The sequence below is a fragment of the Protopterus annectens genome, chromosome 2.part2, assembly GCF_019279795.1.
Source record: "Protopterus annectens isolate FY-2018-M chromosome 2.part2, PAN1.0, whole genome shotgun sequence".
NCBI classification, from domain to species: Eukaryota; Metazoa; Chordata; order Ceratodontiformes; family Protopteridae; genus Protopterus; species Protopterus annectens.
This window is the reverse complement of record NC_056730.1, coordinates 153,576,760-153,593,268: the sequence shown is the minus strand read 5'-3', so window position 1 is coordinate 153,593,268 and position 16,509 is coordinate 153,576,760. Positions and strand designations below refer to the sequence as shown.

Here is a 16,509-nt window from a genome sequence, read left to right as displayed (position 1 = left end):
ACTGGACTTGAACCTACAATCTACACATCAAAAGTCAGATGCAAGTTCATACAGACAGTCACAGATGGCAGTGAGGCAGACAGAAAACCAGTATGCTGTACATAAATTGCCTGTGTGAGGTAAAATCAGCAGTGGTGTGGTTAAAACACACAGACACATACTCACAGGACTCACCAATATACCGCCTGCATTTGATAATGCAAATGTTGTGGTTTATTGTGCTAAAAAAATTCACAACTATGCAGAAGTGGTTACTAACAATTGTGGCATTATAGTTTTCTGCTTGAATTAACAAGGGAGGGGAGCAGAACAAGCATATTTTGATAAAACGAATAAATACTCATGGGGGTGGACTTGTAGATAGGAATGTACAGGATGTAAACAGAAATTAAAAAAATGAAGACTGGAATCAAACAAAACAGTGAAAGGGGCCCTGAATACTTAATTAGCTTACAACCACAAGTCTCAACCTCTTAAGAGGCCAATGTGGAACACAGACCCTAACAATGTGTGACAAATGGTCAAAATGTAGAACATCCCATTTCTGCACTGCGCAAAATGTGCCACTGCCATGGAGCATGATAGAACATCTATAAAATTCAGTAAGACACTTCTCAGATACAAAACCTTTATTTTTATACTCTACAATACCCTAACCACACCATAAGTAAATGAAACCGCACTTTACAAAAATAAAAATCACATTTACTACATTTTCTAAACAGACATTACAAGTCACACAGATGATTTTAGTTAGACTAAGTTAAATAGCATCCTGTCATATGTGAGATGTAGATTTATTGTATGCTGCTGTGGCTTTCTTGGCAGCCTCTAAAACATGTTTCGGCAGCTTAACATCACATCAGTCCAGTTCTTCATTTATTTTAACTGCCAACAAAGAGTTCAATGTTTTTACATTCGGAGACTGATGCAGTTCAGTTTTCACTTTCCGCACCATGCTAAATGCTCTCAGCTTGTGCATTTGAGTGTGGCAAGCAAAGCAGACTCATCATCGGCTCCTTAAAGAGTGCCAGTTTCCCTTCAGTGCAAAGGTCCCTCAGAAGGTGTGTCCAGTACTTTGACACACGAGTGGGGCCCATCTACTGGGCCGGTCAGATTCCCAGTGTCCTCGATATGATATTGGGTAAACTCATCTATTAATTGTTCATCCTCAACATCATTTTTCACACACACCTAGACAGAAGCCAACATCCCTGACAAGTTCCGAAGAAATGTCCAATTTTTTGGCTGGATTAATAAGTAATGCAGCATCTTTCAGTAAGTGATCCTGCGTGGGAAACATTTTCAGCATTTTCTGCAGGACTGCAGCATAAAAAGCTGTAACTTTTTTATAAAACTTAAACTTAATGACTGTGCCGGCAATATCCTCCTCATGGCTGTTCATGTACTACTTGACTTCATAGCCATTATGGAGTTCACTATTTAGTAGAACACAGCTACTGTCAGTCAATACTGACACATCACTGTGTTTGATTAGTCTGACAGCAAATGCAGCTCTTAGGAGTCTGCCAGCATACTGCTGCAGGAGTTTATGCACAGTGGCATGCAGTGTCAGTAGCTGACTTTCTCGCTCTGAAGCTGGATGCTCAACTCCAATAAGGGTTCCAGTGGATACTTAAACAGAAAACTCATATGCACTTCATGACTCTGTAGGTTTTTTAAAAATTAAGTCAATTTTAGCACAGCTTGACTCTGCAGACAGAAAATCTGAATTTGGAGCTGGCCACATGTCCAAGGTTCTGTTAATTACCTTACCAAGACTGAGCCATCCAGAGTAGGTGCATGTCTAATGATCTTGAGGGGGTCAGTATCTGTGAACAAAGCAAATTCTTGCAAGTTTTGTTGTCTTTGTGCACTGGAACTGAAATGGCAGTACACATCTGATACAAGTTCTTCAACTGGTGAATGTAGTACTTTTACAGCAGCCTTACTGCAGAGATCCACCAAGTGGCAGACACCCCCCATGTTTATAATTGTGGGCTTCACCTCCTTTAAACGAGACACCACAGAATTGTGTTTTCCAGTCATTGAGGCAATATTGTCTGAAGAAAAGCCCACAATGTTGGAAACTGGAATGTTACATTTTGTCAGAGTGGACATTAAAGCATCAAACATCGCTTGTCCAGTTCCTGACACACATTCTGGCATATGAAGGAACCTCATCACATTTTTGCTAGCCTTTTCATCAAGGTAACCAACAAGGATCACCAACAGTTTGTCATCTCCCATGTCTGTGCTTTGGTCCATATACACACAGAATGGTGATTTCTGGCAGGCTGCTGCAGCATCATTCTGGTAATGAGGCCCCAGAACATCCCTTGCATGCTGCCTTTGTTGCTCCACATGTCATTTTCCGGAGAACATCTTGATCCTCTCCACACTTCTTCATAAATTTCAGGATGTGTTCTGCTGCTGCAAATGATAAATTGTGTTTAGCAAGGAGAGAGACAAAACCAACCTCTGCCTCAATCACCTTTGTACTTGCTAAAAACTCTGAGGTCCAAAGAAATCCGCCACAGATCTTCTAGCTTCATGCTTGCAATTCTGCCTGTGTTTCTCACTGTTGGCATGTCGTTGAAGACCATGTCGGCCCCTGTGATGGATTGTGAAATCCGTGTTACAAGTCTTGCAAAAGGCGTATTTCACTCCGCCCTACGCATAGAATGCCAGTCAAAGGCACCTGCCCAACTTGGCTGAAAAATTGTGCATCTTCTCTTCTTTGGGGTGCTATCTGTATCAACATCCCTGTCCTCATTGTAATCTGGGAAGTCTGTACCTAGCAGGTTTGTAAAACAGTGGTGTTAAACAATGACAAACAAATGGGGCTATAGTGCAGAAAAAAAAATTAGAAAATCTCCTCAAAAGCAAAGATGAGGCAAAAAATTAGAAAATCTCCTCAAAAGCAAAGATGACACAATAGGGCCATAACCTACCCATATCACTGGAAGCTTCCTGACTTTGCACCATCTTCTCTTGATCATCTCTGCTCCTTTTGTTTGCTATGAAGGCCTGCATGATCAGATTATTCACTTCCTTGCTTCAAGAAAGACACTCCCTCTGGTGCTCGCTTGCCTACCTAACCAGTGTTGCAGAAGGGAAGAGTGACTCATGACATTCAGTACTCTCAAAGCACCCTTGATTATATCTCAAAATCCATGCCAAGGATAAACACATCCAGTTTAACAAATGCACTTGACACACACACACACACACACACACACACACACACACACACACACACACACACACACCAATACTACTTGCATTTTCCATTCACCACTTTAGATGTGTTCTACCCCTGTCCTACAGCCAGTTCTGGGCCTGGCAAAGGTGCCTAAAAAGGGTACTTAAAACCAGGGCCCTCTGCACTTTTACAAGAATGTGCCATTTAAGACACCATGCCTTGGAACAGTTATGACCAAAGAATGCAAAATCAAGTTTTTCACTCTAAAGTTCTACCAGAAAACAAAACCGGAAACTTTAAATCATCTCATTATTATAAATAACTCACTTTTGACATCCGTCCTGACATACCTCTCAACCTCTTACTGCAAGAAGTCTGGACAAAGACCTGCCCAACATACTAGGGGGGACAAGCAGCACAAAAACAGAGACACTAAACATTGCTCTGATAAACTTAGAAATAATGCTCTTATAAACTCTTGGCATACAGTTTCAGCAAAACATCGGCAATTACATTCAGAGACGTACTGGGGGACAAGCAACACAAACGAAGAGACACTTTAAATATTGCTCTTCTAAACTTAGAAAGTTGCTAGAATAATAGGACCTGACGTGGCATACAGTTTCTCTAAAAAATGGCAATTACATTTAGAGATGTACTAGGGGGACAAGCAGCATAACCACACTTTAAAAATGGCTCTTATAAACTTAGAAAGTTGCTACAATATCAGGATCTGTGCTAGCATACCAGTTCTCAAGCAGAGATAACATTACAAATAAAACACTTACCTCTGCCTATGTAAACAGAACCAGCAGCTCACCTCAATGCAATCCAAAAACAGAGTCCACAGACAGCACAGCAGTAGCACAAATCCACAACACAGATGAAACTGACGATCCCAATTGTCCAGCTCCAGCAGGCAACAAATAAAACCTCAGCCTTCTGACCGATGATCCACCAAAGCCCATCAGCTCACTGACTCTTCTCCTGGCAGGCAGGCTGGCTTCCAAGTCTCGAGTCGCCCCCAAACCACAGCCGCTCGCTCCTTCCTTCTTCCCGAATCCCGGTCTTCTTCCATACAAGTTGCTTTCACAGTACAATTCCCGATTTCTGGAAGACTTTTTCAAGCCATTATTTTGGCGTGAAAAGGCTTTCCGGAACATGATTGGCCTGTATTGGGGAGCTCTCATTGGCTCCTGTCTTCCTGAAAAGCTTTACTTGATTGGCTCATAGATCGTGTTTGCGATTGGCTGTAAATGCGGCCAATCAAAAACTGTGGAGCACAACCAACACTGTCTAAAATGTGGAAGGACAGCAGAGCTACTCACTGGTTTGCACACCACTATGCCGATTGGCAGTAATTGCGGTACACAAGCCAATCAGAATCTATGTAGTGGAGCCACAGCTGTTCAATGCGGAACAGTGGCTTCGCTCATAGTTAAATGTGGAGCATTCTGCATAATCCGGAGCACTTGGATGCCAAGCTTACTACTCAGTCAGCCATTGTGGGAAAAATAAGTCAGAGTTAATGCATTAACAATAATTTACACGTCTAAGAAAGTTGCCAACAGCTTGATAAAGCTTCCAAGTCACAACATACAAAATGCAGGAGGAGAGTACAGACAAAAAAAATGCAGGGGGAGAGTACAGACAAAAAATGGCCCAAAACAAAATGTCCCTGATATTTTTTTAATCATGCTTCTGTCCTGCCCCTCATGCATTTTTTTTTAGGTAGATTACAGAGCATTACAGTCCAACAATGTTAGACATCATTAGTTTCACAGCTGTCTAGAAAATGAATGTTGATAAAAAAAAAAAACATTTTTTTTTAAGTAAATTACAGTGAAGCCTGGTATTTAATAATAAGACCAAATGTTCCTGATTTTTAGATCCTTTGTCACACCATTATTTTGGGATCTGGCTTTCTCAAGTATTTCTGAGCCAAAAGGTTGAAAGATGCAAAACAATGCATTATAAACTGATAGCGAGTATAGAATGAAACTTGAGGACAGAAAGAGAGATAAAAGTAGTAGGACAAGGCAGGTAGAAAGCAAAAGTATATCAGGCTAGTCACCTACTGTGAGCTATCAATCAGAGCAGCAAACAACTCAAATTACCTTTGGCACTTTGACAGCAAGGAAAAGGAAATGTCTGGGGAAGGTGAGAAAAGCTCAAGGACTACAACTCAGGCATGACAAAAGAAGCTATATTAGCCACTTTGCAAATAAAAAGCAGTTAAAGGCAATTAGAAAGATTGTTCTGTGAGTTTATACCCATTTGTATTTTAAGCACTAATTGAACAGTAAGAAATGGTAATTAAATCTGACTGACTGAAACAAAGCGGGATATATCGAAAACATAGTCAATGCAGTGACAGGAGGTTTACAACTAAGATGACTGCAATACGGGATCAAGATATTGGACTCTATGGGAGCAGTCTGTGGAATTACACAAATACACACACACACACATACATACATATATATATATATATATATATATATATATATATATATATATATAGCCCTGGAGTGGTGTTAAAATGTTGGAACCATCCAAATATGATGAAATGTTTTTTTACTCTTTGGATGTGCCTCTCCTTTAAGTAGACAGAGAACTGTAGAAACAATAAAACTATAGACATGTATACATTTACAGTTTGGAAATACACATTTAACAGATGTTGAAATAGCTCTATTCACCTCAAAGCTGTGGCTTAAAAAGGGTGCAAGAGTTAAACAGCAAACACATTTTTCTTGAAGTTGCAAGGTCATCTTAGCTAGGTCAACATACCTGCAGCTGTTTCCTGTTTCAATTAGCTTCAATACATCTTCAACACATTTAACCTCTCGTTCTGACAAACCAACAACTTGTACCTGCTGCTTTCCATCTTCTAATACCCTTAATTTTGTTTTTCGATTCAACAAGTCAAATACCTTAAAACAAAAATGCAATATTAAAACAAAGTTTGTTACTTTCCACTAAGTCTTCATACGCAGCAAAGTACAGTTGTGCAACTAAACTTACCATAAATGTTGACGTTGCAATAAATCACTGTTGCAATAGCCTAAGCTATATGGGATATTATCCTGCACTCACTAGGATCAGACATCTGTCTAGCTTCCAAAGCTTTCGAGCACCTTCCATGCACCCATATGACAGAACTCCAGGGTAAGCTGGTACAAAAGCAGACATACGGGTGCAAAACCATAGCAGCTTTTTTGTCTCAGGATAAGGGAGGTTAATGCCCTGATACGAAAATATGTACTAGAAGAGGGGGGAAAATAGGGATCCCGACACTTGCATAAAATAGCATTGGGGAAGAAGGGAGGCTATTTGTACTGCAAGAGTGATTCATTTGAATATCTACTGTCACGGTAACTGTACTGTAATCATCATGACATCTCTGTTGCAGTATCTTAAGTGATATAGACCAAATACAAAGCTTATCAGGAAAGGAAGGATAAGAATCTCGGAGCCCCTAAAGAAATGTTTTAGCAAACTCTGCCCTGGCCCTAAAAACAGTCATTATTCCTGGTAAAAGTGTGACGAGAAGACCAAACTGCTGTCTAACGAATATTTCTAAAGTCTACCCCATTTCCAAAAATCAGCAGAAGTAACAGTAGCCCTGACAGAAGTGGCTTGCAATGGTATAAATAATAAATAATCATTTGTAAATAGGCTGTTTTGATACAGACTGTCTTTTTTCTTACCTTCAAAACAAATAATTGATGAGAATTATTGAATTCCTTTGATCTGTCAATATAAGAGTTGTTTGTAGACACCTAGAGTGTGCAGAATATACTTATATTATTTTTTGGTTCTGGAAATAAAGATGAGTGAATGAACTGATTCAATGCAAACTTTGAAACCACTTTTGGAATAAAATGAAGGGTTTGTTCTCAAAGACACCCTATCTTTATGAAATATTAGATCAGGAAGTGTCACCATAAAGGCTTGCAACTCAAGATAATCTTCTTGCAGAAGTCACAGCACTGAGTAACACTATCTTCCACTATAAGAACTTTAAATCAGCCTCATGAGATGGTTCGATAACAGAGTGCAAGTTTTTCCAAGTACAAAGTTGAGTCTCCAAGAAGCATGAGAAAGAGAAGTAACTAGGGACATGATTTTTGGAGTGTAACAAGTTGGCAGATTTTAGGATCTCATTACAGTGCATTCTGTGAGAAATGCTGGGGAAGCAGACGGTTGTAACTAAGAAAATTCTTTTGAGCAGGGACACAGTAAGTTTAATGCTAATGAACTCCAAAAAAAGCAATTAGAGAAAATGGAAATTAAAATCTAAATCCACTGTAAAGTACAGCTGTGCAAGTAAAGCGTATCTTAATAGTAGATGTTTGAATGATCACTGCTGCAATAGCCTTAGCTATATGGGTTACATCCTGCAAAGGATGTAACAGCCACCCAGCTTCCAAAACTCCAGGGTACTTTCCACTCATCAAAAATGTCAGGTAGCTTGACCGGTAGCTTTCAGCACAGAAAGATCCAAACAACATGTTTTTACCTAGAGGTGCATTCAAAAGCTCCGCTTTCACATCCACTGGTAAATTCTGAGTATGCAGCCAAGCAAATCTCCTCATAACAAAACTCAGGAGCTACCACCATGGAATTAGGATCGGCAGTACCCTGTGAACATTTAAGATTATGCTAGCAACCTGACACACTGAGGAATGAAAACTCAAATGTGCCTTTGTGTCGGAAGATCAGCAATCAATGTTTTCACATCGTCAAAAGAAGACCGAAGGAAACTCTGACGTGAGCTTGCCAATTTACTGTTTGGAAGACTAAGGTGGTGGTAGTATACACCTTCTTTCCAAACCTATCAAAAGCTCTCGCATCTTTGTCAGAAGAATTAGGATCAGATGCCATGACATGCTTGCAAAAGTTCATTTCAAAAGTGAAAACTGTTGGATCTGCGTTAGGATCCCTAAAGAGAAGTTTGTGGGATTATGCAACTTCGTATAATTTATCAGATTTCCTAGCAGTTGTAGGCTGTCATAGAGCTACTGGCAACATTGAAAGTATCCCCTAAGGCTGATAACACTGGGGGGATAGCCAATGGTTGAGGAGAATCTGCCTCCAGCAATTCATACTACCTTGGCTGGGACTAGACACGTATTTGTTATCACTTGAATAAATCCTTCATTCTTCCAATAGTGTCAGAAAAAGACAACTCCTCACCTGGAGAATCTGAAAATATGTTTTCCTGTGGCTCAGATTTTCCGTTAAAGACAAACTGTTCTTTCTTCACAGGGACACAGAACAGAATTATAATTCAGTTTGTGCTTCCTTTTCCAGTGAATGTCTACTGAAAATGAGAGTTCTGAAGACCAGGCAGCTCCAGGGAAACCGATTATTCAGTCTGAGCTTGTGAGAGAATAACATACCCACCTTCCTCCATTCCTGACAAAAATGACTTTCCCCTGCCCGAAGCAGACATATGAGCAGCCCTGGAGGACATGCTTGTCTCATGGCTCATGGAGGGTTCATGAGGAGCAATGTTAGAGGACCAAAGAAGTTGATGGATGGTCTGAGGGCTCCAAAGTGTCATATCAGAGTTGTCTGCTGAAGGCCAATGCAAAGATAAAGCCAGAATGGAAAATAAAGGCACCCTGGATCCTTTTCTCCTCTTGGGGAGGGGATGGGGGTTGGGCATGTTTGAGGAACCAGAACTCTGTCGCATTACTCCACAGCTGAAGCCCATCACCCTTTTTTTTTTTTTTTTTTTGAAATGTAACAGAAGGATATTATGCCCGCTTATCAGAGTTTTAGGAGTAAAAGATTTACAAAATGAACACAAGTGAATGCTGTGTTCTTCACATAAGCAAAAAGGAAAGGCATGTTTATTTTACTTTTATTTATTTTACATTTGTTAACCGGGCTAGTCTAGCTGGATATATGTCCATTTCCAGTAGAGGCCCGGGGAGAAAAGCTCCTCACATAATTCAATTACAAAGAGACATATTAGTAAATAGTACAGTAAGAATATACATTTAGTAATAAAAATAACAAAATACCCAAGGCACACCAAAAAATATACTAGTTCAGTAGAAGCATCACAATTAAAAAGCTAAAGATTAGCAATTTGTTTTTGATAATCTGGAAAGAAAGAATTAGTACAGGACATTAGAAGGGAATTAATGAAGAAATACAAGGGAGGAGAAGAGTGAGAAGCAATGGTCTAGTGAGGAGAAGAAGTAAGAAGATGGAAAAGAGGACAGGGGAGAGAAAAAGGAGGAGTGGGTCAGAGCATAAGAGGAGAGCAGCAGGGCGATAAGAAAAAAGTATATGTATAGCTAATAAGTACAGTGAATAGTTATAGTAGTGTAGGGTAATGAAGAAGCTTAGTCAGGAGTCCTACAGGAACAAAGCCAGTGATTTTGGAAGTACAGTTTGATTTTTTGTTTGAAGAGTGGTAAGGAGGGGATTAGAGTGATATCAGTGGGTAGCTGATTCCATGTCCTACCTACAGTATTGGTGAACAGAGAGTCACCAGCTAAGTTATGGGATTTTACAGATTTGGTCATGAGTTTAGAAGAAGATCGAAGGGAAGTAAGATTATTATAAGGGATTAAAAGTTGAGAAAGTATAGGGGTGTTGTCAGGTTGGTAAAGTATCTTGTGGGCAATGGTAAGTTGTGAGATCATAAGGCAGTTTTGTAGCTCAAGCCAGCCTAGGAGTTTTAGGTCATGACAGTGATGTGTTCTAAAAGGGTTACTGGTGGCAAAGCAGGCAATACTATTGTAACAAGTTGCTAGTTTATTTAGGTTAGCCTTCTTAAGATTAGTGAAAATAGGTGAGGCGTAAAAGAGTAGATATCAGATGGGAGTGGGCGATAGTTGCTCTGGTAGCAGGTGTAAGAAATGGTTTAATGCGGTATAATGATCCTATTTTTTTGTTAACAGTTTTGATGATGTTATTGATGTGTTGATCAAAAGTGAGATTGTTGTCAATGGTTATTCCTAGCAGTTTAGTTGTTGTGTCAGGAGAGATGACAGTGGTATCATTAGACAAGATGTTGAAGTTTAATGGGGAGGCTCGAGTGGTAGGAGTGAAAAGGATAAGTTTAGTTTTTTTAGCATTGAGGAGGAGGTACAGTCTAGTAAACCAAGTTTCTACAGTGTTGAAAGTAGTTTGAGTTAGAGAGAATAGTTCTGAAGAGGTAGATGCTGAACAAATAATAGTGGAGTCGTCAGCATATTGGATGCAGGTAGCTTGAGGGATTACAGTGTTGAGATCGTTTATGTAAAGGGAGAAGAGAAGTGGGCCGAGAATGGAGCTCTGTGGGACTCCAACAGAGTCCAGAGAGGAAGGAAAAAGTAACAGAAAAAGCTAGCAGATAGAAGGTTTGAGATAGGTAGTGTAAGGAGGAGTGGGTCACAGAGCACTACAAAGATGGAAAGGGATAGGAGTGAGAAGGTGAAAATAGGAAGAATATGGAAGGGAATAAACCAGTACTGTAAGTTCAGTTGTGGACAGAGTGACACCTATTGGGCAAAGAGTAGAGGTACAGAGAGGAGTCACAGGGTTCTGGGGCAGAAAAAAAAACGTACACTACTGGGAGGGGGAGTACAGGCTGAGTAAAACACTAGGGTAAGGGAGAAGAAGATTATAACAGAGTAAGGGGGGGGGCTGCTGCTGGCAAGCTTAGTTGGGAGCAAACAGAAACTGCACCGGGTAAAATTGGTCATAAACTACAATCAAATTAAGTAGACATACTCTCTTAAAACCTTGAGGAAGTGGGTTTGTAGAAGAGTGCAAGGGTCCAGAGTTTTCAAGGGTAGTAGGCAGTAAGTACCCTCGTAGAGTAGAGTGGATTTCAACCCAGGCAAACAGACACTGGGTAAGGCAGGAGAATTAGCTGGTACAGGAGAAAAAGAGGGAGAGAATACAATAGTGTTAAAAAGTACGTAAAAATGCAGTATTATCAATATAAAGCTGTACCCAAATACACAAATACAGTAATCAAATCCACTGCTCCATCATATAACACTTTACAAACAGTATAAGCCAGGCAAGAAAATAAGCATTTAGGCAAAAACACAAAGCATAGATACTCAGTTAAGGATTATAACAGTTAAGTCTCTGGACTCTGTGCATATCCACAATAGAAAAATTGCAGCAGTTTGGTTCAAAATGCAAGGTATATCATTAAGTAAAGCACAAGGTATTCCTTCTAAAGGCAAAGGGAGAACATAAGGCAAGCCCATCAATCCATAATGTAGTGTAAAGAAGAGTGCCGAGTGTAGGGAGGCCCTGTAGCAAGTATGACCTGAGCCCAGTCTGCACGTGTAAGGCCACTTCCAATACCTACACTCAGTTCCCAAAGAATGGCAGGGCAGAGTATTGAAAAGTTAACACAATGGTAAACCATACAGTGAAGGTTACAATAATCATAGCAAAAAAATAGGGATGTAAGTCGCCCAAATAAACCTCAGAAGAGTCTGAGTGGGTCCAGGAGGCACTGATTAGCCAAGCAATAGTCGCAGAACAGTGCGCTAAACACTACCCAAAATTGTTAGTAAAAGGACTAGGCCTTGGTCTAGGTATAGTCCCCAGAAGTATCTGTATGGGGTCCAGGAGGCACTGAGTAGCCTAGTATTAAATGCTAAACAGGACGCTATGCATTTCCCACTAATATCAGTGTAATAGCCTTGACTAAGTCTCACAACAGTACCAATCATGAAAACTATAAGGTTAGACAATGTGCATTTGAGGATCTAACTCAGTCAAGGGTACAGCAAAAAACGCTGCGTATACTGTCGGACATGAAAAATAAGGCTGACACGCTAACGCTGATTAGCCTTCACAGTGTACAAGTTACGACCAGCTAGGTCGCACTGTAGTTGAGGAACAGTGCAAATCACAGCGACAGAACAGCTGAAAGAACAGTGTCGGTAATCCTCAAATCCAAAAGCAATTTACAGCTCAAAATGCTCTAGAGAAGCAACTTTGCTCAATATTTGTTACACACCTTACACTAAAGTTATAAACAGCAGTCGCTTAAAAGGCGACATCAGAAAACATAGCGTTCAACAGCCCAAAATGCTCTAGAGAAGCAACTTAGTTCAACATTTGTTATACACCTTAAACTACAGTTTTAAACAGCAGCCGCTCAAAAGGCGACATCAGAAAACATAGCGATCAAGTTTAGATGGTCAGTTGGCTAGTAAACAAACCAATAGATAAAGAAACGCACACACATTTGTGACTAAAGGGTAGTCAGCGAATGCAAGATACAGTTCAAAAGTGATACAGGTCAATCAAAGTATTACAAAGGATAATGCACAGAAAGTAACAAATACAGTGTAATACAATACCTATTACAGCTAGGAGAGCACAGTCACAGTCGCACAGCAGCAGCGAGGTAGGCTAAGTTAAAGATGGCGCCCTGGGGATAAGGAGGGACTATAACACCTCGCATAGGAAGTATCTAGGAGGGGGAGGAGTATAGAATAGGTGGGAGCAAGGTAAGAAGCAGAAGAGGAGTATTCTATCGAAAAGAGGGGAGGAAAAACATTGCCCTAACAGAATAGGGGTGAGGTGGAAATTGGTCAATACATGTGATGATCTTTATAGGGAATCTGGGGACCACAAGCACATTTCCCTTTTCTCTTAGGGGATAAATTCAGAAAATAATATACACGCACTTTTCTCACCATAAGTGGAAGATGTCCCTAACAGGATATTCATCTGCCCACCTGACAAAACGAGGCGACGACCAAAGACTCAAGAAGTCTTCCTCAGAAAGCGAGCCTTGCTCATTGCTTCAACAGCAAGAAAGTTCTGATTTTTGCCACCCTTATGACTAATTTTATAAAGGTTCACCCTCATGATCTACAAGTAATATAGGTGCATTAAAGATGCCTTATAAGCTTTGGAAATTGGTCAAATGTCCAAACCTTGGCAGAGCAGGATAAGTCCCCTGTAACACAAGCTACTGCAACAGTGGTCTAATGATAAACACCTGAGGAATACCTTCCACTATGCAGTCACTGAAACAGATAGTTAAAAGTCCAATATCACAGAAAAATAAAAAAAAAATGGTGACCATAAACCTTGACTAATAAGTCTAACTTCACACAGCATCCATGCAGGTGATGGCAGAAAACAGAGGGACTGGGCAGCAAACCTGTGTTACTTCTGGACAGTACCAAAGAAAAGGCAATGCTAAGGAAATGCTTTTCAATCAGCCAAGCACATTATCCTTTTCCAGTGGTAGTTGACACAGTATGTCGGTTCATGCCACTGACTCAATAAAATAAAATAGAGGAAAAAAACATAAAAATGAAAATATAAAAGTATTAACAGATAGATAAAAATGTTAAAAGAAGTGTTCTCTACAAACAGGTCTAAAACAGGAGTGAGGCAACACCTACTTTTTGTCAAACATAAGATTTTACCTAGGGGACTGTATAAAAGTTACAGTCTGACAGCAGTAGGTTTGATCAAATCTCTACTCATAGAGACCAGGAGGCATGTATCACTAATTTAGGGACCCCAGAGATGCAAACGTGCAAGACTGCAAAAACTGGTCTAGTGCAAGTTCTCGGCACATCACAAAGACATATATGCTATGAGAGGCATTGCAGAACTGGTTCAAATTTTTCTTTCACCCCAAATTTTGATACACTTGTTCAAAATCTGAGTATTGTAATTCTACTTATGTTAAAAAATACTAACATGACTTTACTGAAAGTATTTAGGAGTATGGATTAAAAATGATACTGGTGTGGCAGCTAAGGATATGTGGGAAGAGACTAAACAAAAGATAAAACAAAAACTGAGAAAATGTAAGCTTTGTTATATGTATACTGATAGCAAGATACAGGTAGTTAAAATATTTTTAGTCCCTTTAGTCTTGTACACTGGTCAGGCATATTTATATCAACCAGAGGAGATGATGTGGATAACAAGTAATAAAGAGCTGAAGGATTTCATCTGTGAGGAGACAATGGCAAGAGTCAAGTGGGATAAGCTTATTCTTCCAATACAACAGGGTGGATTGGGATTACCCGAGTTGAAGGTATTTCAGAGAAACACAGGTAAGGCTCCTATACGAAGCACAAGCAGAAAACGATGGATGCAGACCTTTAAGGAGAACAATAATCATACAAAATATGATATTCATAAAGTAGCAGAAGGTCTTCTAAGAACTAAGCCAACATAGGACTGGAAAAAGGAGATTCTGCCGATAAGGACTACTGCAATTAGTGATATATACAACAGGCAAAAGGGGGCAGGAATATATTGGAAAAAATTGGCAAAGGAACCAAGGTATTGGGAGCAAATAACTAGAGAGGGAAAGGTAATAGAATGGGAAGATGCCAAGAACTTTAGACTGCAGGCTAAAGATTGTCTTCCATATCAAGGACTGATATCACAGTGCAGGCAAAGAGAAAGAAATAGGGCAGTCTTAAACGAAAGAACAGCACTGGTAGAATTTTTAGTAGAATCTGGAACAGAAGATGTCATTAAGAAAGGAAAAATTAGTAGAGCATATAAAATATTGCATAACCTTAGAAATCGACCAGGGGAGGTTAGGAAGGGGACTAGGAAGAGAGATTAGATAAGCAATTCACAAAGAAACAATGGTGGGATATATGCATGTCTCCTAAATATACAAAAAAACTAGAAGATTGTGTATCTTTACATGGAAGTGTGTACCATAGGTATTTTTATAGCCCAAGCAGACTTCAAAGAATTTGTCCCCGGGTAGACAGCAAATGTTGGAGGTGTGACGGGACAGAAACCGGTAAATGGGAACATATTTTCTGGGAGTGTAATAAGTTTGTGGACTTCAAAGATTCCCTGCAGACTACTCTATCAAAGATGCTGGGTGAGCAAGTTGGAGTGACTAGGGAAATTATTTTTTGAGCTATGATACAAACTCGGAATTGCCTACACATATAGCAAGGTCTTGCAGAGTCTAATTATGATGGCTGCCAAAAAAGCAATTACTAGAAAATGCAAAGCAAAGTCTAAACCAAGTTTACCAGAAGTGGTGAAGATAGTAAAAGAGTTAAAATAACTGGAACTGGGATCTTTAGAAAAGGGTGGTAGCAAATTACACAGGAAAAAACGGGAACTGTGGGATCAATACATGCAGAGAAGGAACAAGTTTTAAAAGAAGCCATGATTTGAATGAGCTACGTAATGGTTGACTAACAATGACTGGATATGTTAAAAATGATGTATGTTTTTGCAGCTACAGTTGTGTCAGCATAGTTTGGAATGTGTAATGTTTGCAACTGAGATTGTGTCTCTATGGTTTATTGTCACTTATATAAATGTAACATGACCTATGTCAATCATGATAATTTAATAATGATGTTTCTTGTTTTAAAAATGACTACTGAAATTACTGGTACTTCACAAACTTAATAAGATTTTTAAAGAAAATATTACAAAATTTCTTTCCCAAGTCTTCCAAAGACATTTCTCTAGGACATTACTTCTGTATCCCCAATATGGGACCCTCTGCCCCACATTCCCAGTAACTTTTAAATACAAACTCTAAAGCTGCATTACCTTGAAAAAAAGTGAACAGAGGCAGGCACAACCTTCACACAATGGAGGTGCAGATTGGGGGGGGGGTATACTATTTACTGTGTATACAGTAAATAGTATACACCCCCCAATCTGCACCTCCATTGTGTGAAGGCTGTATACTATTTACTGTGTATACAAGTTACAGTTGTGCTAACTGGGTTAACCTGCTGGTTCAATTTCCATTTTTCACAAAGAAGCTGGAGGATAGTCTTTATACACAAAATTATCTGTAGCTGAATCACAACTTAGCAAGAAAAAAAAGTTACATCAGCAATTACAGACTGAATACAATATTCCTAGTTGCTTGATAACATACAAAATACAAGATGGCAGTGAAAAATTAAAAAAAGACAAGTAAGTGAACCACAAAGAAATAGGGACTACTTTTTGCATGTTCTGCACTGCTGCCGCCAATTGATATGCAAGGATATAAACTTTACGTCTTTATCACTACACCAAATAATATAAAAGGGGTGACTAGCCTTAACATAACAGCAAATATGAAATGCTGCATCAGGTACTAGCCAATGTCTGTCCCTCCTATATAGGTTTTACTCTGCACAGCTACAGATCAGATTTTCCTCACTGTAGGCCGAGCTCAGTGCCTTCTGGTGCAGTCTTACCAATGATAAAAGAAACCTGACCAAGGTCATTTTGCATAGAAACATACACATTTTACAAGAGAAACTTAATGATATTTCTTCAGTGCCAGCACACCCTTCCTTGTCTTT

At 39.6% G+C, this 16,509-nt stretch overlaps 1 protein-coding gene across 1 annotated transcript in view; it reads right to left on the bottom strand.

Annotated features, from left to right (window-relative positions):
- KIF2A (kinesin family member 2A) overlaps window positions 1-16,509 on the bottom strand; it is a 2,798,933-nt gene that overhangs the window by 986,337 nt on the left and 1,796,087 nt on the right. Inside the window, exon 14 of the mRNA XM_044063819.1 lies at window positions 5,999-6,141. Within this exon, the coding sequence (XP_043919754.1) occupies window positions 5,999-6,141 (143 nt within the window). The remainder of the gene's footprint in view (window positions 1-5,998; window positions 6,142-16,509) is intronic.